Consider the following 27,309-nt stretch of genomic DNA (forward strand, 5'->3'; position numbering starts at 1 on the left):
TTAATATTAACATGCAATACTTTTGATTGTGATTGTTAATGAAGTATTGATTGCTTTAATAAATATAGTTCTCCTAATTAATATGAAAAAGAATAGTATACTTTGCAAATTTTTGGAACCTAACCCTATATACTATGTTTTGTACTTTTTTAGCATGGATTCACATAAAAGCAATTTGTTGAAACCTAACTACCATGTTATACTTGGATATCTGTATTTAAATACTTGTCAATAGAAATGCTCATTAAAGTTTTGATACCAGTATTGTAAGTGGTTTTAAAGTGTCAATACCAGTCAGTAACAGCATCAAAACCAGAAATTTTGCTGGCTGTCACATTGCCTTCCAATTGTTTTTACTGCTGAGAAGTTACTGTATTCATTATAATGAAGGCTGCGAAAGCCCCAGAGCAACAATTAATATTTTGTTGTTTACTCCAGGGAACAGAATCCCAACTATCTGGTTCAGAAGTCAGTGCATCAGTCAGTACTTCAGTTTACACTTGTATGATGTCTTATGTGCACAAAAGAAGCCCCAAATCTAGTCCTGCTAATGGACTCTTTGGGTAGTACTATACATGGTGTAGGGATGGATTAGAAATCATTAATGAATCATCATATATATATATATATATATATATATACACACATATATATTTTTTAATACAGGAAAAGTCTTGATAGACATTTTATTTTCACCCCCTACTAAAACATATCATAAAAACAGCCCTTGAAACAAAAACAAACAAAACAAAAATAAATAAATAAATAGTAATCAGAACTCTAAGCATATATAAATTCTGGAAATGAAATTTGACCTAATAACATTTATTGATTTTTGGTCACTTTCCTGGTTGTTACATATAACAGAGGGAAAGTATGGCAATTGGTCAAAAAATGACCCCTCCATGATTTTTACATTTTTGGACTTAGGGACTTTGAAAGGTTGAGGGGGGGAAAAAATTGAGATTTTATTTTGTATGTATGAATGTTAGTCTGTGTGGTACAATTTTGTTCACCCTGTTTGAAGTTTAATAAATCCTGTGCTTTTTGTCAAAAATTTTTAAAATTTTGCAGGGAGGTTTGTTTATTAGGGGGATTGATGCTATTAAATAAAGGTCGAGGGGTGGGGGAGATAAATGGTGTTGTGTGCATCTTCAGTAGGGTCAGACTTAATGATAATTTTACTTGTTATTAGCATTTAAAAGTTTTTATAAAACCCATCCCTACCTTCAAAATTTAAATTTTTGCCATTTTATAATAGTTAAAAATATAAAAAAGTTTTTATAAAATAAAATATAACAGATGGCATCACCTAAATTTTAAATGTTGCCAGGAAAGTTAAGCAACTTGTCACTGGATTTTTTATATAAGTTTAACTTAACCGAATATAGTGTGAAATTCCATTTTGGTTTCTGATTGGCTGCAAAATCCATTTTCAGTCGAATCTTGCCTGTCTGTGAAAAATGTAACAATGCTGGACCTGATACCCGAAGAAAAGTATTGATACAGTATCAGTATCAGCAGTACCGGAATGTCTCTACTTGTCAAACAAATGGAACTATAGTAAAATATTCCCCCTCCATTGAGAACTCCATTAGCATCTGAGTAACTATTTGAGAATTATATATTTATTTAAATCTTAAACTTAAACATTTATCTTTCATATATCTGTTATGGTAGCTATTTTTTCATTCAACACATATCTTTAATCCGAAAAAATTACAAGAATTCCAGTAGACTATCTTACAGAGTATAAGTTTATTCTTAATAATTACCCCATGAATAATTTAAAAATTTGGCATAAACAATATTACAAAAATAGATTTAACACAAAATATAAAAAAGATAAAGATAAAAATTAGAAAGCCTTTCCCTATATTAAAAATATTTATAACAATTGTAGTAAAATCCTAAAAAAAGACAATATAGTTTTGGCCCCATCTTTGACCAATAAAATTTCACATAATGTTTATAATGAAAGGGGGGGAAATATAAAACTAGTGTTGATAAATTGAAAAAAAACAGGTGTTGTATATAAAATTAATTGTAATTGTCAAAACCCAAAAGATTACATAGGTGAAACAGATCTGACTTTAGAGTTAAGAATTAAAGAACACGAAGCAGTGATAAGGTTAATATATAATAATTCTCCTTGGTATAGTCATATAAAAAATAGTAACTATCAGATTGATAGAAACAATGTTAAAATCCTTCATTCCGAAAAATACATTTATAAACGTAAATTTAAAGAACACATCAAAATTATAAAATCTAATAGTAAAAAGTTAATCAATATCTCTAACGGTATGCAAATAGATCAGCAATGATACAGTCTGATAGAGGGCGTTATGACAAAAATTTTCCCTATAATGTAAACGTCATACACCATAATGTAAAGTACGATGTATTGCAAGTTGAGAAAAAATATTAATGTCGGTATGTATTCTTTGTAATTTTTTAAAGAAAAGTTTTTATTTTTGTAAATAATTTCTAGAATGTTATTATAATTACAGTTACCCTAATGCTGTTTGAGATTTAAAATGTATCTTTGGGAATTTTTAGTAATTGTTTAAAATTTTAATGTTATATGATATACGCCCACTTTAAAGGTAATATATTTTTTAAAAAAGAAAAACTTCTGTGTATTATAAAAATATTTATATATTAAATTTTTATGTTTATTGAATAAGGATTAGAGAATAATGTAAAAAAGACCCAGAAGTGTCATATGAGTGTGACAGACTTGAAAGAAAAAATTGTGGAAAACCTTTTTCTGGTATGATAAAATAGTTTTTCATGTCAGAAGATATAATCTACATGCATTATATTGTTATATTACTGATTGTTTTTAAAATATTTTTGGTATAGCACTGAAGAAGGGCTTAAACATAAAATAAGCCTGAAATGCATATGTAAGCTGTATTTTAAATAAAGGATGTTCCAACCTAAAGGCTGTAAGATAGTCTACCGGAATTCTTATAATTTTTTCAAATTAAAGAGACATATATGTGTTGTTTAAACATTTATCCTCAAACCTCAAACTCTAAATTATTTTATTGTAAACTTATGAATTTATATGGCTAATTATTATTATTATTTTTCTTAAATAATATTTATGGCATCTTACAATAGCTTCACTTTAGATAATATAAAATTACCTTGTAGATCTTGATCAAAATCAGGTCGAACCATAAATTCACCATTATCCACTTGTTCTAAATCAATTGTGCTCTCTATCATTTCACGAAATTTGGTAAAATCTTCATTCAGTTCCTTTAGAAATCATCATCTGAATTAGTGTATTCTTTTCATTTAAAATAATTAATATATATTTATGAAGGGAACAATAATGCAATGTAATGATTTCTAAGTAGATTATTTAAATAAACTTAAATTACTAAAACTATTTTATTCACTATTAACTACAACAATCAATATCAGTCCAATTCCTCCAAATTCTGCAGACCTGACATCATGCTAAACATAAATAATAGTTTAGTAAATGCACAGAATTATTATATATAACTTTTCAACCATATAAGATAAAAAGAAAATTTAAAAAGCATATTATACAAAATTTAATGCCATTTAATGAACTAGGTTTCCAAAATGACTACCTTTGCTTGCAATAATAATTTTTAACCAATTTTTGAAACATTCAATAATGGTAATAAAGGTCTTTCTTGGGATTACCATTATCTCTTTTTTATTGTGTCTATCAACTCTTCAATAGTTGTAGGAGCATATGTGTGGTATGCTCTATCAACTCTTCAATAGTTGTAGGAGCATATATGTGGTATGCTCTATCTTTAAGGTATCCCCATAAAAAGAAATCACACGGGTTTAAGTTGGGCCTACAAGACAGCCATTTCATGCCATCACCAGCATATTTTTCATAATCTAATCCGATTACATGCTTCTTAAACATGCTGTAAAGACTTTTGAACACTTGCTTTGTGCAATGAGGCCTTGCACCATCTTATATAAAGCAAGCACAATGATGTTTATACCCAACAAGCATTTTGGATATAACTTCTTTTCCAATAATTCAACATATGCAGCAGAAGTAACATTCTTTTCAAAGAAGAATGTCCAATAACTCTGCTAGCACTGATAGCACACCAATTAGAGAATTAGAATTTTGATGATAATTCTTTACAATAAACACATGTAGTTCTAAAGTGAGTGCCATTATTTTGAAAACGACTGCTAACATTAATCAATCAACAACATCAAAAATGTAAACATTGCACTATATATTACTTTTTGAATTTTATTTCTGTCTCATTCAGTTGAAAAATTATTATTAAAGTTTAAAGTTTTGCATGAATTAAAAATCAATCTGCATGTATTTATGTTGTAATTTTAAACTTTATAGCATTATAACAGAAAATTCAATTTTACATGGCTAGTTTCAGCACTGCATAGTGATTAGTCAAAAACAACATGTGATCTGTGGGAAATAAATTTGTCCAAATCTGCTATAGAATACTTTTTATATTAAAGGCAGAAAAATATGGCTACACTATAGTATAAGAAAAACAAATTAAAATATTTTCAAAACCTGTAAAGGAAGAAACAATGATTCTCTAATATTTGTGGATTTCTCATCATGATGTTTTTCCAGTAGATCAAGAAGGGATGACAAATTACCTAAAGTCTGATAAACTTTGTAACAATCCTGAAAAATATTTATTTCTTGTTTAACATAAAAAATATAGCTACTTTTTAATAAAGTTTAATTAAAAAATTCTTTAATTCATTTATTTTTATAAAACAATTAAATATATTTTAATAACTAAAATATAAACATAGCTACCATCTATTAAATAACCAAATAGCATTTTATAAAACTAGAAATTTTAAATTTATAAATATAAATTTTAATATTTAACTTTTTGGAATTAATTATAACAACAGTATCTATTAAATAAGCTTAAATAAATTATCTTTAAAACTGAAGATTAATCACTAACTTGTAAAGATGATTTCTTTTTCAAAAATTTTTTTGATAATCTTTGTAAATCTGGAATTTTTCTCAAGTGTTCTTCATAAAGAGTTTGTCGAAGTTCAGTATTTTCAACAAATATTTCTACTATGTTCAATCTTTCTTCTATAATTATAACAATAAAACAACATTTGTTTTAATTAAAATTGATCTAAATCTCAAACATTTAAAAATTAAATGTAAATAAAAATCTGACATTTTTAACGTAAAATAAATTATACAATCAATTACAGTAGGCCTCCCTATAACATGGGTTCATATAACACGGCGAAAAAATTGCGATCATGTTCGCATAACACGCTAAGAGAGACTCGTATAACACGGTAAAACGTCATCGCCGACTCGTGTCATGACAGGATTGATCGAATCTGGCCCAATAGCGGAAATTGCACAAACCGTAGAGTTTAAACAAGCAGCGGACCTACTAAAAAACATTTATTATTTAATGGCCATAAAAATTATGTTTATATTAATGATGTCTCCAAAGTTCAGCAAATTTTTCCCAGAAAAATAACTTATCAGGAAACATGCGCCCGCCGTTCTATGAGCCGCTCTGCAATGAAAACAAGCTTAAGCAACGGCATCATCGAATGGTGCACATTCGATAAGTAGTCCTACAATTTTTTGTTTATAGCATAGTTTATATGGATTATTCCCAAAAAAATTGCACGTGTTTTGAACATGTTGAGTCAAATTAGTCTAGAATCGATTAATTTTATGGAAGAAAACCCTTCAAACAGCTGTAGCCCCTAAACTGCACACATGCCGGGCTGTGATTGGCTCATGTATTTAAGTGACTCATACAACACAGAATTCATATAACATGGAACGTATCTACCGTGTTATAGGGGGGGTCTACTGTATCTGTCTGATGTATTGCTGACATAATAAAAAGGTAACAGAAATATACTTTTTTATATAAAATAAAATCATCTAAAAGTTAGATATACAATTTTCTTATTTAAAAAATTTTAATTGATAAGAGAATTATAATAAGTACAGGTATCCCTCATACCACACAGTACTTCTATATCACAGTTTTGTTCTAATGTGGTTTGAAAATTAGAGATATTCTCCATACAACACAACTTCCAGTTTCGCTCTAACATTATATTGGAAATCCTCCACACAAAATTTTGCTACTTTTAAGTGTAAACTTCATTATTCAATATTTTTTTTTATTCAAGCAAGCACACATCACCACAAATTTGGCCATGGATTTTAGACACATTGAAATTTTCAATTTGTTTTATGCCTTTTGTCAAGTTTACTTTAATATAAAATGGTAGTAGAATTTTTCTTCCTTGTCTGGCTTTCCTATCAACTAGGTGTCATTGTTGTTACTTTCAGACTTTGTAGCTCTTAAAACTGTCACTGTGTTTTCTTTTTATAAATTAATCTTCAAATTTAGTAAAGTTTATTTAAACATGTTTAAATACAACTTTTTTAACTGTAAGTAAGTAATCATTTGTAAAAATGATTAACGAAATACAGTGCTGTCTTGGTACTCAAACTGTTCCCAACTGGAACAATTCGATATTTGAGAACAAATTCTGAGGAGGTCGCTCGGTACTTGACTGAACAAACACAACCTGCTAGAACAAATTATCGATTAATAACATATTTTTAGTTTGTCATCCATAGGAAATTATGATAAAACAAAAAATGACTGATATTTCTGAATAAGATCAACAAAAACACTCACAAGATGATGATATTTTGTAAAAAGAAAACACTCTTGTTTAACTAAAATTAATATTAACATTACTTTTAATTGTGTTAGTTAATTATTGATTGGAAATACAGTATTGATTGCTTTAATAGATATATTTCTCTTAGCAATGAAAAAGAATAGTATACTTCTGAAACATAACCCTCTGTTTTGCATTAGTCCTTTGTTTCATATAGTACAGATTCGCATAACACAGCACTTTTTCAGAATGTAACTATTGTGTTATACTTGTATTTAAAAAATAAAATGGTAATACATTACTTAACATTGTATCACATTCAAATTTGCATCTCATAATTTTTTGAGATATCAATTGTAAAGAAAGACAAAAGATATTGCTTTTTCTTAAATCATTAAAGATATATGTTTGTACTTTTTAATTAAAGTACAAAAAGAAAATTTTAATATTAACATTTTGCTCAGAATCATGAAATAAACTCATGAAATAAACAATAAAAAATTGTAATAATGAATTAAATAATAAATGATAAACCAGACACACAAAATAAGCAATTTAATTTTTTAGTTTTGTAAATCAAGCACAGTTACAGTTTCCTCTTTGTATATAAATTTAATATTCTTTTTATTAAAGAATTTTGTATATGAAACTTTCTCAATATTTTCAATTTATTGCTTTACAAAAAATTTTATAAATGCAGTACTATATAATTGATAAACTAAATATTTAGTTTATCATATTTGTAAGTGCAATATTACAATATATAAGTAATAAAGAAATATATAAATAAGGGTTATATATAAATTTTCTCCTATATTTGCAAGAAAAATCTTTTAATAACTAAGCATTTTTATAAGATATATATATCTTATAAAATTTTATTTATTTTTTCTATCTTATGAGGGAAAAAAAACTGACCTATTCTATTTATATCTAATAGTGGTTGTTTGATCCACTGTGATAACAAACGCTGTCCAGGTATAGTTCTACATTTGTTTAACAAACCAAATAAGCTGTAGGACTTATTTTCTGAAAAACATTAATATAATATCATTAAACAGACATTAAAAACATGTAGATTTATTAATGAAAATATTTATATTTTACCATCTGATGAAGAAGGAATTAATCCAAGTGCTTTTACAGCTGCAGCATCCAAATGAACAAACTGAGTTAACTCAAATTTGTTTAATGTAAAATGTCCAAAATTATTTTCATCAGATAAAAGCTAGAGAAAAATTATAAAATGCTAAAGTTAAACATTTGAAAATATATAATCATTTGAATCCTAAAAGGATTCAAAAGAAAGATCTAGGATTTAGGACAGCTTGCATAGTGGCTACCAAAATTCAACAGTTTTTAAAATTTAATTTCATCCAAACTGTAATATTTTTAGAGGTATACAGAACATTTTCAAAAGTATACAAAAACTATTTTATTTTACAGGATAATATGAAAAATCAAATTCTGAAATAAATTAATCTACTATCTACTAGTAATTAATTTTTATTAACTTTAATTACCACTTATTAAAATCTAAATAATATAATATAAATGAGTAAATAATTCCATATAAATTTAAAACATAAAATATCTTGCATCACAACAAAATATCACTTTTATCCATAGAATTAGTTTAAAAGAAATGTTGTACATCCAAATATGCTCACAAAAGGAAAATAATGAAAAAATGAAAACACTTTTGAATCCTTAAAAATAAATTAATTCAAATAATTTAAAAACATTTTTTAAATAACAATTAAACACTTTCTAATAAAGTTCAGTAATTACAATTTGAATTCACAATAGATTCTTTCAAAACAGTATGAAAAAAATACCATTGATAGCAATGCATAAAAATATCGAATTGACTATCAATATTAATATCTAATATTTTCAAAAAAATATATATATTGGCAATAAAGATATAGTAAAGCAGAATAATTGAACACTATTATTTTAAAAAGTTAATTAATTATATGCAGAATAAATGGAATCAATTTGCATAAGTGAAAACAATTGTATACACACTTTTGGCATCCTCTTATATATCAAATGTCAATTAAATGCAAAATATTAATTAAAGTATATCATCTTATACAAAAGAAACATCTTTATACATCTTTATCCATACAAGTAATTCCATTTGTGATTCCCTGACCAATTATGACATTACTCCCTGACCTGTTGAGGTCTCTGCATTTTCCCTTTCTATTATGTAATATTTGGCCAATTCTACTTAGGCCCATTTTGCATATAATTACATAAATTTTTTTATTAAAAACCCTATTTACTTACAAAAAATGAAAAACTTTGCATAAAATCAATTATGGGATTGACTACATTGTTTCTACATCATATAAAAAATTTCACAGTTTTATTTACATTAATTTGTAAATTTTATTTAAATAAGAAAAAGCTTGAATTTTCTTAAAGCAAGGAGGCAGGAAATTCAAAATAAAAGCAGAATAAATCACACATTCCATGAGAGGGAGAAAATGCATATCACGTGCTATTTTTGATCCAACACAGACCCATTCAAGGTCATTACATTTCTTTCTGCTCGTTCCCAAAATAAAATGCAATATATATAATAACAAATAAAATTAAATACATTTTCGTTTGAAAAAATATGTTTATGTATTTCTATTGTTATTTAAAATTGATGATGTATAGATAGGATACTGCAACACAATGCAACATTGAAGGCAATCTGCCAAAGGGGAAAGGGAGAGTTCCTTCCAGGAAGGCTTTCTATGGGAAATTTGCCCCTATTTAGGTATTAGACACATGAAAAAAACCTGAAAAACTCCATGTGCCAGCCCAGCCCGTTGTCAAGTATGAACTGAGACAACTACCAGTGTTCAGTGTTCAGTTTTAGCCACTCAGCCATTGTTGAGCTATTTAAGATTGAACTAAGATCATAAGTATGAAGTAATGAAATTTTTTAAACAAGATTTATGTTCTTTTGAAAAGAAATAAAAAATTTGACTACCTCATTTTTAAACTATTAAAAATTTTTACCTCTAAATATTTAATAATAGCTGCTACTCCACACATAGACTGCTTCAAATCAATTTCAGCTAAAAATTAAAAATTTTTGTATTTACCAATTTTTAATAATAATAATAAACTTATTTAATTACTTACGTAACATTGCTGCATTTCCTTGTTCACTGTTATTAAATTTCAATAATCTATTTAAGTCTTGAACTATATCTTTGTTATTGAAATCAGCTGAAAAATATTAAAAATACACATATATTTAAAATATATAGAATATAACAAATACAGAAAAATATTGTAAATTATTTCTACATATAAAACAATAAATAAATTAAAAAATAAACTAAAATTTCAGTTAAAAAAGCTTAAATTAATTAATGTACTGAAATTCATAAAATGTGATAAACATAATTCAGTGTTGAAGTTTACCCATTTTCATTTCTGTAACAAATATATTGTTTTTTCCCATAATTTCTTCAATTAATTTATAATGTGAACTTCTGTCATGAGCTACAAGGCATTCTTTAGGACTCAAATGAATAATACATGCCTGGAGAATAAAAAACAAATTTTAATTTATATATTGTATTATTAAGATAAGTTTTAATCACTTTTAAATTTTTACTTGAAGATTTGAGAATGAATCATTATCTGGAAATTCTGAAACTAGAATTTTTTGAGAAAATGCATCACCATAAGCAATTCCTACCATCTGAAACAAAATACACCAATTAGTTTATGTTGATAAAAATCCTTTTACTCACTTAAATGATGTTAAATTCATTTATACTAAAAGAAATTCATTCTGTTCTTCTTTCTGAAAAAAATGTAAGATATTATTCTATAATCTAATACTGCTCATCTAATCATTTATGTTCAGATCTCACTTTCTGTACATCTGCATGGACCATATCTTAAATCATTCTGTGCTTAATTTTCTCAAGGATGTAGTCAGAAATTTTGAAGTTTGGGCCACCCACATGGCTAATGGCCTGACAGACTTAGTATAGGCAGGTAGACTACCATAAAAATGCAATACTCATGATCACTAACAACACATTGTGCACGAAGCTGCAATACTAAAATGGCAGCTCTTTGCAAGTCACATCCAGGCCATACACAAACTAGCAATATATATGACAGTACTCAATAAAAAGAAGAAAAGGTTGAACAACAACAAGTATTAAATTTTATTCTACATTATATCATGGTTGTTCATGTAGACTAGTATGTCGTCTGATGTACTTGTTTTTCTGTTTCATCCAGTGGTCAACTATTTCTGACATTCTTTTTCTTACACTTATGAGGTAGCAAGAGAGAATTTATTTAATTTAAAATATATGCTCTCTACCTCAAATTGGTAGTGGCTTGCCCCTGTACATCATATTTTCCCTTTAACAATAGAGTCTTGTCAGTCATCTATATAACACCTTGTGGAAAATTTTTGAACTGAAATAATGTGACTACCAGTTTGCATGAATTCTTATATAGTTAATAGAGGCATTCTGCCACTAAAGTTTCCATATCTGGTCTTGCCTTTCATCTATCTAACTCCGTTCTCTAGATTAAGGAAAGGCAGATGAATGGAAAACAGTGGAAATTTATAGATCACAATTTTTTCAAATTACAGCCTGGCATTATGACGATGTCACAATAAATAATTGCTCATTTTATTTATTTTCCATTTTGTTTCAGTTTTTTGAGTTTGGATGTTGAGTTATATTAAACCTCAACTGTATCTCATCTTTCCCTGGCTAATACTTCATTAGCATAATGAATGGAAATCGTATCCAACTAATTTAGAATTTAAAATAGGATTAAAATACAGTATTAAATAAAACTGAACTAGATTTTGTAACCAGATATTAATAGAAACACTGATTAGGAAACATTTTAGTTTTTGTAAGCATGTTCAATGTACAAGTTAACATTGCATAAAAGGCTATTGTCAAACTGATACAGAAAGCTAAACTTCACTCTTGCTGATCAGTGCGTAGCTATGGAATTGTAAGTGATTGATTGAATTGGTGCTGATTCTTCTATGCTAGGGTCTTTTTCCAATATTTGGCTATGTCTTGGCTACTTTAATATTATTTTTGTTAAGTTTTTGCGAGTTTTAGCTGGCAACACTGGCTCGACCATGAAAGGGAGGCCAGTATTTAAAACCAGGCTTAATTTTCTATTTTTTTCTTTATTTTTGTATTTATTTTGTGCAAAATAAAGAAATAATTTTTAATGTTACAATAGCTACGATTATTATTTTAAAAAAAATTTGTTAGGCTTAACATCAATGAAAATTCAACGCGAAGTAGGTTAATAGCGATATACTGATATACTAATTACATGGAATATATTAATATACTATACTAATAATGTATTTTTTCATACTTTTCGGTTATCCATTTTTTCAGTTATTCGACCAACCCCAGTCCCCAAGTGGGTCGGATAATCGATGCTCTACTGTAAATATTCATCCAAGAAACTAAGCTCCTTGTTACCTGGAGTATACAATGGCCCACAATTTTGAGGTTTATGTTTTCCAGTGTCCTCTTATATGCTGGTATATACAGTATTACCATTAAATTAATATCATTGACAATATTATTTCTGATTGATTATAATTATTATTCAAAATTTTTTCTTGAACTGATTCTTATTAATTTTCTTACTACTTTAAATATTTAATAACACATATTTATTAATAATTATGTAAAATAATAGAAATAATATTTTTCAAATAGTTGATGTTAGAAGAAAATTTAATGAATCATTCTATCATTACTTTTTTATTGCTTATAATTAGAATGAATATTGATAGAATAATTCAATAAAAAAATATCTAATAATAAATAAATACTTAAATATAATTAACTATATGGAAAGTTATGTAGAAATAAAATTTGTTTTAAATTGTAATCTGAAATCATTACCTTTTGCTGATTATTATCCACTGTCAATTTAATTGCCAAGACTCCTTTTGCTTGTATATCTTCAGATATCTCATCGTTGGAAAATAAAATATCTTCAATTTGCGTTAAATTACCCGGTGATGCCTATTTGATTTAAATATATCTTAAATAATTTAAATTAAGTAGTATTAATTTAAACGTTTTAAAATAATTTTTGTACCTTGCAAATTATCTGCCAATCATTTCCTTTTCCAGACGCTAAATTTTTATAAATTTCTATTCTATATTGCTTTATGAATAATAAATCTCTTAACTGAACTTCAAATTTTGATTTACTCAACCATAAATAAGGAGTTTTCTCTAAATTAGAAAAAAATTATTATTATTTTGTAAAATTTTCTCAAGCAGTCAATAATAAATAATATATCAATTTATTTTCTAAGCTGTATTATATATATAGGGTGTCTCAGAAGGATAGGTGAATATTCTGGGATGTGAAAGAAAAGGCTATTTTAAGCAAATATGTTAATATAAGAATGTGCACTACTCCAAATAATTTCTGAGATAGAGGCATTTGAATATTTAATTTTTCACATGACAAATTTCCAATAGTTTATAATAAATTTTCAAAAATATCACTGTCAACTTCAATGCATTTTTCTATTCACATGAGAACATGGCATTACACATTGCTTGTCTGAATGTAAACAAAATTACCTTCTTGATAACTGAAACAATGACTAAGTACATCAAACAAAACCTTTACCATCCAATAAATAATTTTAATGTAAAATTTGACAAACATTTTCAATCTTACACAAGATCTGCAACAGATCAACAACATTCTAAATAGGAATGTGCAGAACCTACTTAACTGCACCACACCATGATGAATATACTCACAATAACCAATTAACCGGAGTGCAAAAGATCGATATTTACAAACATTTTCGAAGCCCCTTCTGGAATCTTCATCAGGCTTCTTTTTTATTCCAAACAAGCTTGAAGGTTAACTCCAAAGATTCAAAGGTTACGGTCCAATGAAAATGGATTGAATATCACCCTTACTATCAACAACTGTCCGAGAATTATAACAATTCAGTGTTAAATTAAACAACCTATCGTTAAAGGAGGAGAAAGTCAACTGTTGAACAAGTAAACAAGACAAATCTTACAAGTCTCAAACCTAATATGGTAATAGAAGCTCCATATAATGACATCTTAACATCCTCAACGGCTCCCCTCTGACCGAATACCTGCAGATTCATCACTAAACATCCAATCACCTGATGGGTTTTCCCAGCCTAAATTGAATAAAAAGGAGGCTGGAACTCGAGTCAGTGTAGACATTTCCTAGAGCATAGAAGAGCTCTAGCCACCAGTTACCCGTTGGCCCATACTCAGCAGACCTCCGCAAGGCAGACATTCGCCAGTCCATATAGAGTGGACCTCTCCAGACTTGCCATATCCAGGCAGACATACAAGGTGGACTGCATCGGACACCATACACAGGCCATACATCTCCAGCCACCCTGTTCCAGCAGACGTCCCCAGGATGGTGATTCCAAGATGGACTCCATGACATGAGGAGAAGACCAAGTCTCCTGTCCCGCCATATCCTGGACACCATAGAATGGACATCTCCAATGGCCCTAGAGGACAACAGTTAGATTTGTCATAGGACAACGCTCTATACACCTCTACACCAACAAAACAATTTCCTTTCAGAGGTATTTGGTTAGCCTATATGTAAACTCTCTCTCTGCATAAGTAGATAAACTAAGCACCACGCGAGCAACGTATTTACGATTAGTAATTAGTTGTGTATTTAGTAGCTTATTGTAATCTTAGAGAATAGTCATATTAAACTTTGTTATACTTGTTTATAAACCTGGTGCCCTGTCTTTCTCAAGAACAGTCCCCTATTGACTTTCCCACTGAACTCCCCACTCGCATGTGTTAAGACCCTCCTATATCAAGCCATCCGATGACAACAAGAGCAAGTTTTGTCAACCCACTCAAGGGTTAGGGACCTCCCCTACCCATGGCTAAATCTCAAATTTAATGTTTGGATCAATGTATTCAAACTGTTTTACAGATCAACTTCAGTTTATATATACATTAATATATTTTTTTATTCTATTTCTGGAACATTAGAATATTTAAAGTGCTGGAAAGTGAAAAGATTATCTGTGTGTTATTTTCCATCACTAGTAGAACATTTAAAAGAAAAATATTCAAAAATGAAATGTCAATGTATATAGAACAAAATATATGAATATTTAAATTATGGCAGGCAATTAACTAAAACAAAAACAAAGTCTTGCTGGAAATTGAAGGTGTTATTTTCTTCTAATTGGGTGGAGCATAAACAGAACTCTGCATAAATCAGCAATTGTTTTGTCTGTGGTTGAAGTTTAAAGCAACTGTGTGGCCATTGGACATGATTTTTTGCAAATATGTTCAACTTGGCAAGGCTGATGCTGTGACAAAGTCAGAATTTTGAAATTTCAATCTATGGGTCAAGACATTCAAGATCAAAGTTTGCCATGTAAAGTCTATGAGCCAATTGCAAGCCAGTCGTGTACTACACATCAATCGAGTTTTCAACTGCTGTCAATTTACATTGATCTCTAAGATAATCTTTAATTTTGATCACTATGATAGACATTTAATGAATGTTTAAAACACTCACATTTGCAATTACAATTGCAATTGTGAGTGTTTTAAACATTTCTTGATATTTTGGTCAGTTATGAAGTTGGACATGCACGTTCTTCTCCAAAACCTGTGTGCTTTAAACTGCTTTAGACAGTACATTAGATGCATGACTCCACATTTGTGTCTTTGTGTGAAGTAGATACAGAAAAACCTATGCTGCAGAGCTCAGTTTAATTTTCCTAAAAAATACCTAGTATCCAGTTGTTTAGCATTCACCTTGAGATTATGTAATAGCATATAACTTAAAGAAAAAAATATAAAAACATCAAATAATTTTCTTAAAACTTTAGATTTTAGAAATAAAAATTAAAAAACCAATTAGAATTAGTTTATTTTTCATCAAAATAATTCAATGGCATTATATATTTTTCATAATTCTTAAATTAATATAATTCAAAATAGCCAGCCAACATATTTACAAAAGAATATATAAATGAATTTGTGAATAAATTTTTATAAAACCAGTAATTTATAAATTAAATATTTTAAAATTACTTATAAGTTAATTTACAATTAATTTTTATAAATATAACAAATATATTTAAGCAATAACAAATATATATATTTGTTATAATTTATGCGAGAGGTACTGAGACAAACAGATATACAGTCAAACCTGTTTTTATGCGGGGGATAGGGACCGCATTAAAAAAAACGCATTAAAAAAAATCTCACGAAACTTCACGAATGGCTGGCTGTAAATAATAGTTTTCGCGACACAATTAAAAAATATTTTTTTTATGCAGTCAACAGAGATTGCATAAAAAAAGTCTCACATAGAAAATAACTCAAAACCGTACGAAATAGAATTTATTGACAACAGATGTCAGCACTTGACTGCATTGTCTGGTCTATCGTCTGTTTTACATATTTTTGTCCAGGTGGTGTTTTGTTGACTTAAAAAGTAAATTATTTCATTTTTCACATATTCATGCAATAATATTACTATAATAAGTGCATTTATGCTATAATAAGTTTATTTAGCTATAATAAGTCAACGTAAGACATGACGAATCGCACGAGACTAATCGCCAACTATACCGCACAAATTAAAAATTTGCATTAAAAAAATCGCACATAAAAAGAGCGCATAAAAACAGGTTTGACTGTATATATTGTGTCCATATATATATATGTGTGTTTGTGTGTGTGTGTATGTTGGCTGTGTTCACAAGTTGTATTTTAATTTTTCTTTAATAAATTATGCATTTCCTTAATAGCAAAATATTAATGATTTTTACTAATAATACAAACACATTCATAAATTCCCAGAATTTTCAGAGCTCTTGTGTGTTCTTTGTTGAAGTTCAATTCAATTAATTGTGTTTGGTCAAGTCTGGCAGTTACTCCCAGTTCTCTGGTGTATAACAGGATTATTCTTTCCAATGTTGTATCAATGCTCTTTGACTCTCTTGTTGATGGATCTATCTATAGTGCTGATATATACTAGTTTGCAATCAAATCTTTCATCTGTAATTAAAATACAGTATGATCCTGAGGCCCTATTTAAATTTATACAATCTTTACTGTTGTGTAATATTTGGTATGCCATGCTGTTACATTTATAGGTGATCTTGGCATCTATATTCCTCACAACTTTCTCACAGATTGATCTGAGACATGTATCATAGTTAACCACCATATCTCTGGACTCAGCTGGAGTATGTTTTGTATCACATTATTAAGCTGGAATTGTAATTGTGTTTTGAGGATGTAATTTTGTGCTAAACTATGTACCAGTTAATTATTAATTACCTTAGAATAGCAATGGTATTCTATGTTAAGCATACAATTATATAAAACAATTTTATATCTTTATCCTTGTAAAATTCCAACTTTAAATTTTTCCCACAGAGACAATGAGTTATGATTTATATATCAGGATTGTAAATTTAATACAGTAGAGAGTCGAAAATTGGAATCAATTGGGGACTGGGGTTGTTCCGATTACCCATTATGTACGAAAAAATACATTAACCTGTCTGATGTTCAAATTTTTCTCCGTTGCATGTCGCTTCGTGTTGAATTTTCGTCGATTTTAAGCCTAACGAAAATTTTTATAATAATAATCGAGGCTATCGTATCGTTAAAAATTATTTCTGCATTTTGTACAAACAAAATAAATATATTGAAAAATATAAAAACATGAAAATTATACTTTAGAAGTAAATTTAGTATCAAAAACGTTCGATTCAGCACGACACAGTCCGAACGAAAATCGTGCCAATTACCGGCGATTCTGATTACCAGTGTTCCGATTAACGACTCTCTACTGTATGTTATCACAGCAGTGACAGGGGAAATGGCAATATGTGTAATCCTGACAGTGTTGGCACATACAAGGTCAAATCGTTCCCTCCCCATGGTATAATTGGATGTGCTGCAGAGTCATAATGGTCATTGCCCTGTGATGTGCTGCACAGTCTTTACACAGTCAGTGCAGAGTAGGTGATCAGTAGCAGAGTAAGCGATCAGTAGCAGAGTAGGTGATCAGTAGCAGAGTAGGTGATCAGTAGTTTACCAAGCATTCCTGGCTTAAAATTGAAGCAGTAAGAAGCTTTACCAGAAAGGAATGCTACCAGAGACTATTAGAGGCCTGTGGAGCTGATGTATTACCATACGATATGGTAAGGAGGTAGGTGAAAGCATTTAAGTATGGAAGGAAGAAATGCAAGGCTATGAGCCTAGGCCAGACCAACCCATCATTTTGGATGCATGAGTGACAACCATGCCCAATTTGCTGGCCAATGACTGGCATTGGACAGTTTGCAAGCTTGCCTTTGAAACTTGCCTCGGTCATACCACCATCCTTAACATGCTGAAGGAGAGGTTAGAATCCTTACTCACAATGTACCCAATGGATGAACTATAAATGCTGCAAATTTCTTGCAATGTAACCTCTCTGTAATATTTCTAGGCACATTTCTTGCAATGTAACCTATGTGAAGTCCTGCAGAAAAAATAGCATCACTTTCTGACTGATCCACCTATTATCCTCCATGACAATCACTGTACTCATGTAACTGGTGGTCTCTGCAATCTGCTCACAAGATGGGATTGGAAGGTACTCTGCCACCTTCCATGCTCCCCAGATCATAGACCCTGTGACATTGGACTTTGAATTATTCTCTAAACTCAAGGAACCCCTAAAAGGCATTCGTTTCACATGGTTCCACATTATACAAGCTGTCCACTACTCCATCCATGACATTAACACATTTGGGCTGTTGTTAGCATTATGAACTATCATACTGATTGAAATGGCTTGTAGACAATATTGGAGACTATATCTTAGGGACTGTAAAATTGAATCAGTGCTATGCCTTTCCTCTGTTAACCTGTATCTTTGATCTCTATTAAATTTCCTAACTTAGTATAGTGCTGGGTTGTTATTGATAGAATACATTTTCATATACTTCTGATCAAACTTCAAATAATTGATTATTAACATATTTTCTAATATTACAGCACTGTGAGAATTTGTATTCAAAGCTGAAAATTTCACATTAATTGTTGATTGAATCTTAATCTTTTTTGAGTCAATTAAACTAATCAAAATAAATTTTGTAAAGATAAACTATATGCATATTTAATATAATACAGTAACAAATTAATAAAAAAAAAATATGAAGCCATTAACAAAACTTCTATCTTTTTATGATTGGAATCCAAAATCAATTTTAAAATTATCTTTAAATTTATGTTAAGAAATTAATGTTGATCTTCTAATATTCTAAATAAGCCTATTTATTCTATTTTAATACTAAAAATTAATTCTTAAAGATGAACAGATTATGTATGAAAACATTTGAATTAAAATAAAAACTGAGTTTGTTAAACTAAGTTTTTCATAAAACAGCTTAAAAGTAAAAAAATATTTTTATTTTTGGCATATTCTTAAATATATCTACTTAATATTTCTTATTAAAAAAATGATTGAATTTACCATTTCCAATATATTTCACCATTGATTGAGTTTTAAATATTTCTTTTGAAATAAATAATGCATCTTCTCCATATAAAGAATAATAATCCTGCAAAATGCATAAAAAAATCTATAAATAATGTACTAATTATGATAAATTTACTTTTATTATAACAAAATTTATATAATTCACTTTATACCATTTTTTAAAATAATTTATAAATAGTTATAATAATCTGCCAAGTACAGTCAAACCTGTTTTTATGCAGTCTTTTTTTGTGCGATTTTTTTATGCGATTTTTTATTTGTGCGGTTTTTTTTGTGTGATTTTTTATTTGTGCGGTTTTTTTGTGTGATTTTTTATTTGTGCGGTATAGTTGGCGACTAGTCTCGTGCGATTCGTCATGTCTCACGTTGACTTATATTAGCTAAATAAACTTATTATAGCATAAATGAACTTGTTATAGTAATATTATTGCATGAATATGCGAAAAATGAAATAATTTATTTTTTAAGTCAACAAAACACCTCCTGGACGAAAATATGTAAAACAGACGATAGACGAGACGATGCAGTCAAGTGCTGACATCTGTTGTCAATAAATTCTATTTCGTACGGTTTTGAGTTATTTTCTATGTGAAACTTTTTTTATGCGGTCCCTATTGACTGCATAAAAAAAATATTTTTTTAATTGTGTTGCGAAAACTATTTTTTATAGCCATTCGTGAAGTTTTGTGCAAATTTTTTTTATGCGTTTTTTTAATGCGGTCTCTATCCACCGCATAAAAACAGGTTTGACTGTATATAAAAATTAATTTTTCTGTTCTTAGCTATTTGTAATAGTTTAAACAATGAATATGAAAATGTTAACATAAACAATAATCATTGGTTTGCCTTTTTATATTGAGAATAGCTAATTGTTTGAATGAAAATATAATTAAATTCAAAGTTTAGAGATCTATAACTCTTGCGCTTTTATTTTGCTATTAATTGTTTTCTCAATGGACGTGATTGTAATTCTTTTAAAAAATTTATAGAGTAAAAATTCGTATTCAACAATTAGGATCTTTCATAGGTGCCTGTAATGTAGTAATTGATTAATCATTGCCCAGGGCAAACCGCTGAACCTAAAGAAGTAAAATTTGGTACACAGAGTACGTCATGAAAATGCACACTAAGAAGAGATTTTTCGAAATTCTCTGCAGGGGGAGAGGGAGAACATTAAAGCTTAACCAGAAGAATGGCTTCTACTGTGCTATTTTAGATGCGATTTTTTGTTTTTAACTGTGTTTAGTCTTCACTGAGCACTTAGGTGTATTAAATTGATAACCTTTCAGACATTGTTATAAATATTTTTATACATTTAGATTTTTTAACCAAATGTTTGAACCATTTTAAATTTGAATTTGTTATTGCATATTGGTTCGATTATATCAGGTCAGTCCATAAGTTCATGTGTATTTTTATCTACAAAAAAAGCAGCAAAAAATTTTAATTAAATTTTATTTCAATCTATAATGTATTCACCATTATTTTGTACAATTTCTTGCCATCTTGATGGTAGCTTTTTAATCCCGTCTTCGTAAAATGATTTCCGTTTTGAATCAAAATATTCAGAAATAGTCTTTTTTACATTGTTCTCATCCTCAAAAGTTTTTCCTTTTAAAAAATTCTGCAAACTGCAAAAAAGATAATAATCACTGGGAGCAATATCTGGCGAATATGGTGGATGAGGTAAAATTTCCCAGTTGTAGCTTTCAAGTTTCTGTACAGTTATTTTTGCAGAGTGTGGTCTGGCATTGTTATGCTGCAAGAGAACCTGCTTTCTGTTCACTAATGACAGTCGATTTTTTTCAATTTTTCATTTAAACACTCTAATTGCTCACAATACATTTGAGCTGTAATTGTTTGATTAGGTTCTAACAGCTCAAAGTGAATTACACCTGACATATCCCACCAAACAGACAGAAGAATTTTTTTTGGATGCAACCCACCTTTTGCAGTTGGTTTTGGCTGCTTGTCGCGATCCATCCATTGTTTTTTCTCGTCACATTATTATAGAGGATCCACTTTTCGTCTCCAGTAACCAGCCTACCAAGAAAAGGTTCTAAAGCAATACGAGATAAAAGAGACGTGCAAATGTTTACACGTTGTTGTCGGTTAGCTATTGACAGTTCATGTGGTATCCATTTTCCTAGCTTTTCCGATTTGTCGTAGGTGTCTATGAACAGTTCCGTGGGATGAATTTAAACGTTCCACAATTTCATCAATTGTTAAAGATGGCTCTGCTTCAACTAGTGCAGAGAAAGCATCATCATCAAAGTCAACGGATCTTCCAGTACGAGCCTTATCCTCCACACTGAAATCATTGTTTCTAAATCTTTCAAACCACTTCTGCGCAGTCCTTGCACTAATTACGATTTGATTATGTACAGTATTTATTTTTTGGCTGCATTTGTAGCATTCTCACCACTTAAAAATAAAAAGTATAAAACATGTCTTTTGTATTCGTAGGTTACTTCCATTTTAACGAAAATAAACAACTGAAATGTTCACAATTCTGAACAGTATTATATGAATGAGATCCAATTTAACACTTCAGTGTAAAAATTATTACATTAGACTGACATTTTTAACAGCAAAACAAGATTTTTCTCAAGGTCATAAAAATGCCATGGCCTTATGGACTGACCTGATAAAACATTCCAGAAAATTGACCAAATTGAAACAGTTCTGTTTGATTCTCAGCAATTTCAGCAATTCTTATCATTCACAGCAGTAGGTGTTCTATAACAATTACTATGGTTGTTGAAATACTAAATATAAATGGTGTTTGCTTGCAAAATCTGCACAGGCGAAGTCACAGGTAACAGCTAGTAATACAATAAAATCAAAAGATATCCATACACATGTTTACAATAAAAACAATCATATTCACCTTCAAATCTGTATGATGATTATTTTGAATAAGTTGTAAAATTTCATGAATAATATGAAAGTAAATCTGTTTTATAAGTGAATATAGATGAGTAAAAGAGAAAATTAGAAAACAAACTGCTACGTAATATTATTATACAAAACAGGAATTTTAATTATAAGACTACTGCACCTGATTTACTCTATGATTATTTTTTTAAGCAATTTGCAGAATATATAATTTTCACATTAAAATAGTAATAGTAATAGTAAAAATTATATATTTTTATTTATATAAATTTTCAAATTCTTCCAGAAGACAATTCTAATTTAAAGTTTTGTATAATAAAAGATTATATTCATCTGAATTTTTGTAAAAATAAAAACAGAACAATTAAAATCCAATTCCATAGTTTTTTAATTAAAAGATATTAATACTTACATTTCTGTCAAAAAATCTAATTGTAGTAGATGATTTCTGAAATAATAATAAACCAAATAAATATTTTAATTTGTCAAAATTTAATCTGCTAAATTCTAATTTTTTAAAAATTACAATAATCAAGATGTAAAGTAAATGTGTAAATAAAAACAGTTATTCAGCATTAAAAAATAAGTATTGAAGTAGAAAGGCATGAGATTTGAGTTTTGCTTTCAAGACAAATACTGAAAGTTTGTATTGTTTAACTAAGAGTGTACAATATATATACACAGTTGAACCTGTCTACCTCAAACATGTTTATCTCAAAATTTTTTACAATTTATTTTACAGTCAAACCTGTTTTTATGTGGTGGATAGGGACCGCATTAAAAAAAAATCGCACGAAACTTCACGAGTGGCTATAAAAAATAGTTTTCGCAACACAATTAAAAAAATATTTTTTTTATGCGGTCAACAGAGATTGCATAAAAAAAGTCTCACATAGAAAATAACTCAAAACCGTACGAAATAGAATTTATTGACAACAGATGTCAGCACTTGACTGCATCGTCTCATCTATCATCTGTTTTACATATTTTTGTCCAGGTGGTGTTTTGTTGACTTAAAAAATAAATTATTTCATTTTTCGCATATTCATGCAATAATATTACTATAATAAGTTCATTTATGCTATAATAAGTTTATTTAGCTATAATAAGTCAACGTGAGACATGACAAATCGCACGAGACTAGTCGCCAACTATACCGCACAAAAAAAATCGCATAAAAAAATTGCACAAAAAAAGACCGCATAAAAACAGGTTTGACTGTATTTTACAAATATAATAGAAGTATTGTTGGAGAATTGATTTCCTCCCCAATTCAATTAAAAAAAAAACAAACATTTAAAACATCATCATCATCATCATCATCAATATTAAAACAAAAAAATACAGGTAAAAAACAGATGCACAGGAAAAACAATAAAGTAAAACAAAAATATCATATTTACTTGCATATACAATGAGGTTTTCATTCATTTTTCACTGCTTCAAAAATCTAGGTTGTTCTATACACACAAGGGATTCTTTTCATTTTTGTATAATTTTTGTAAACTGTGTATTTGCATTTTTTACCAGATTCTCACCTTCTGTGTTTAAAAACAAAAGTATTTTATCTGGGTTGTTTGAATTGTTCTTGTGTATTGTCAGGAGTAAAGATGAATAACAATAAGAAAAGCAAAGCTTTTGAATTGAATTCCATAATTACATGGGAACCCGATATAAGTTTTAATTCATTCCCATGTGAAAACACGATTATTTGGAAATCAGAATTCGAAGAAACTCATAAGTGTAATTGACAAAGAGAGAATTCCACTGTTAATAATTGGAAAAAAGGTTTCCAATTGTCCAGCTTTATGTGAACAAATTATGCTGTCAATTTTACAAGATTTTTCCTTAAAGTTTAAAATGACAATGTGTGCATTTATGTGCATTTGATATTTTATTTGTGATGAAACAAAATAAAATTAGAACTGTATTAATAAATCTAAGTTTCTTAATTTTGATCTTTAAAGTCACACCTCGTCCTATATGCGAGATCGTCTTATATTCAAGTAAATACGGTACATTTTCCCATATATATTTTACATAAAAACAAAATAAAAACTTTTGGATACTATTTACTTTTTCCCTGCATTTTTAGTCTAAATTCAATATATTTTCCATGTTTATCTCAAATAACTTTCTCCCAAATCTCTATATCTGAAATTACAAACCAAAGTGTCTATTATAACTTCAAAGCTCAACAACATAAATTATAGTTGAGAAACATCTTTTGCAATACAGTATGCAGTTGCAATTAATGCTGCTTTTTTCAGATTAGCTTGCATTTGACTGGCTGAAGTCAGGGATCAAAAACTATTGATAAACTATTACTGCTGTGTCAAAAATGTTTTACTTATAGAGTCCCAAAAAGTTGGCACCCAATAACCCGGCAGTTCGGATAACTCTGCCATACTCCCACTCCTCCACCATGTATCTGGTGCCGGCGCACACTCAGCCGTTCAGTCTACCTGCAACCTTTGCCAGGGTTAGAAGATTTCTTAACCCCATTGTGTAACTCGATGTGAATGACTGTGAATTCATTAATTTTCATTTTCATGTAGTAAAGCTCTATGCCTTCATAAGTACGTATTTTTCCTTTGTTTAAGGGTATTTGGGCAGTTTATTCTGTTGTATTCTCAAGCAAACAATACATACAAGTACAGCACAGTATTTTCTGAGGAAACACTCATACTTATTCTTTTTTAACCCCATTCCCAATAACCCGGCGTTTTCACAAACTCAGCCACCCTTCAGTCCACATTAGGCCGAGTTTTCGGGACTCTATTGTACCTAATAAGGTTCGTACCATACTTGTGATACAGGTGTTGTGCCTACTGTTATTTATTTATGTCTATATTTATTGTATTTACTTTTTTCTTATTTTGTATGTATTAATTATTTTATGCAGCTGGCATTTATATTTTCTGCATTTACCTTTGATTATTTTTGTATTAACTAATTACTAATTCAGTTCTTGAATATGAAACCTTAAGTATCAGACTAATACTTTTGAATTTGATTTTCGATTCAATTTGTATTCCATCTTTAAAACCTGAAGATGACTTAAGAAAGGTTGAAAATGTTTGTTCTCTCAATAAACTGAATTTATTGAATAACTGGATTTATGGTTTTTTTGTACTTTTGAATACTAAATACATCTAGTTTTTATGAAAATTTACATTTCCTTGTACCATTGATAGAACTGTGTATCTCCTAATTTAGGTGTAAATATACCAATATCTTAAGAAATATGTACTTGATGGAATATGTGTTTACATATTTATTTAAGATTAAATTTTAAATAATGCTTAATTTTGAATATATATTTTGTTATACATAGTTTTAGATGTACTGTACCTTACATACACTATACTATCAAATCAAACATTACTATAACTCACCAACAACTGCTGTAAATCATTGGGCTATAATTTGAAATAAATAATTCTAAATTACAAATGAATTTGGCACAAAAGGGAGGCGTTAGGCACCATCTCATATTAAAATTAATAATTAAATATTTAATTAAATAATTTAGATTAAACTGAAAGAAAAGAATTGGCCCAAAACGGGACTCGAACCCACAACTTCCACTTACCGTGCAGATGTTTATTAAAATTAATAATTAAATAAACTAAATTATTCAATTATTAATTTTAATATAAAATGGTGCCTAACACATCCCTCTTGTGCCAAATTCATTTGTAATTTAGAAATATTTATTCCAAATTATAGCCCAATGATTTACGGCAGATGTTGGTGATTTATTGCATTACATCAGGTTTATATGTACAAACATTACTATAAAGATACTTACTTGTGGAAGAGAAGACAAGAAAGAGATATCATGTTGAGCATCTGAAAAGAATTTATCAAAATTATCTTATGTTACAGCAATATATAAGAGTCCCTGTTAAAAAGAATCACTGCAGAATTCACTTCAAACTTGAAAAGTATTTATTTATTTTATTTAAATATTGTGAAAATTTTATTCAATATACAAGATAACATTCTTGACATAATGCATTGCAAAGCATTTTCTTGTTTTTTTTGAATTTTAAAACAAAAAAACTTTAATTTTACAAAGCAAATCAAAAGTTTTCTGAAAGATTCAGATTTCTTGCAACTAGGGCATTTTTTTCTTTCTGAATTGCACAAAGAAAAAATGCTCTCATTGCAAGAAAGTTTTGACTTCATGAGATATCACACATTTTTAAGTTTGCAAACAACAGTTCAAATTAAAGAACCCAGTGTATATTATATTTGAACTGTCCAGTGGACAATCCAAAAAGCTCCACATTTACATTGAAAAAAATGAAATAAAATCACTAATATCAATCAGCTACAAACAAACTAGATTACACTTTGCTAAAAAGCATGTTAGTGAAAAAAAGAATAGAAACATATAGTATTTTCTGATAATAAATGATTTGAAGTCCTGTCAGTTGTGTCTATTACTTTCTAATTTGTGTAGAGAGATCATTCTACCTAAACAACAAATGGACAGTGGATCTGCTATGGTCTGGAGTGAAATTAGATTTGTTGGAAAACTTAAAATTTTATCTATCCTTCAAGAATGAATTCTGAATATTACATACAGATCCTTTCCAAGTACTTACTTCCCCAAGCTGAAAAAATTAGAGGAATAAACTGGACATTTCAACGGGAAGTTAATGTTACCTATGGTTCCAAAATGGCACCTCGTTTCTGATTCCAGCAAATAGAAGAAAGGAAACAGTGGGGACGCACGTTCTAACCTAACCTAACCTATTCTAATAATTTTGTTGGTAATAATTATAGTAATTTATTAGAATAGGTGAGGTTAGAATGTGCGTCCCCACTGTTTCCTTTCTTCTATTTGCTGGAATAAGAGACAAGCCGCCATTTTGGAACCATTGGTAACATTAACCCAACAGGATAATGCTGCAATTCTCACCTTTAAGTAAACTATGAAGTGGTTTAAGGAACACATCAAAGTTATCAAATAGTCTGCATATTCTCCTGATATAGAGTTGCTTTAAGTTCAAAACTAAGTTTTTGTTAGAAAAGCTGGCTGCTCTGGCCATGTCCACAAAGGGAGAACATTGTGGACATGGCCAAACCATA

The 27,309-nt window shown here is 29.0% G+C and overlaps 1 protein-coding gene across 1 annotated transcript in view; it reads right to left on the minus strand.

Annotated features, from left to right (window-relative positions):
- Positions 1–26,057, minus strand: part of LOC136990369 (DNA mismatch repair protein Msh2-like) — a 64,084-nt gene extending 38,027 nt beyond the window's left edge. Inside the window, exons 1-14 of the mRNA XM_067288764.1 lie at positions 26,021–26,057; positions 22,619–22,654; positions 19,282–19,369; positions 12,835–12,974; positions 12,636–12,758; positions 10,331–10,417; positions 10,135–10,255; positions 9,850–9,936; positions 9,724–9,782; positions 7,807–7,927; positions 7,618–7,728; positions 4,977–5,113; positions 4,565–4,681; positions 3,159–3,273 (exon numbers count right to left, since the gene is read on the minus strand). Coding sequence (XP_067144865.1) covers positions 3,159–3,273; positions 4,565–4,681; positions 4,977–5,113; positions 7,618–7,728; positions 7,807–7,927; positions 9,724–9,782; positions 9,850–9,936; positions 10,135–10,255; positions 10,331–10,417; positions 12,636–12,758; positions 12,835–12,974; positions 19,282–19,303 — 1,240 coding nt within the window. The 5' untranslated portion in view covers positions 19,304–19,369; positions 22,619–22,654; positions 26,021–26,057. The remainder of the gene's footprint in view (positions 1–3,158; positions 3,274–4,564; positions 4,682–4,976; positions 5,114–7,617; positions 7,729–7,806; positions 7,928–9,723; positions 9,783–9,849; positions 9,937–10,134; positions 10,256–10,330; positions 10,418–12,635; positions 12,759–12,834; positions 12,975–19,281; positions 19,370–22,618; positions 22,655–26,020) is intronic.
- Between the last annotated feature and the right edge of the window lie 1,252 nt (positions 26,058–27,309).

Source organism: Centruroides vittatus, unplaced genomic scaffold (assembly GCF_030686945.1).
Source record: "Centruroides vittatus isolate TY-2023 unplaced genomic scaffold, ASM3068694v2 contig_1312, whole genome shotgun sequence".
NCBI classification, from domain to species: Eukaryota; Metazoa; Arthropoda; class Arachnida; order Scorpiones; family Buthidae; genus Centruroides; species Centruroides vittatus.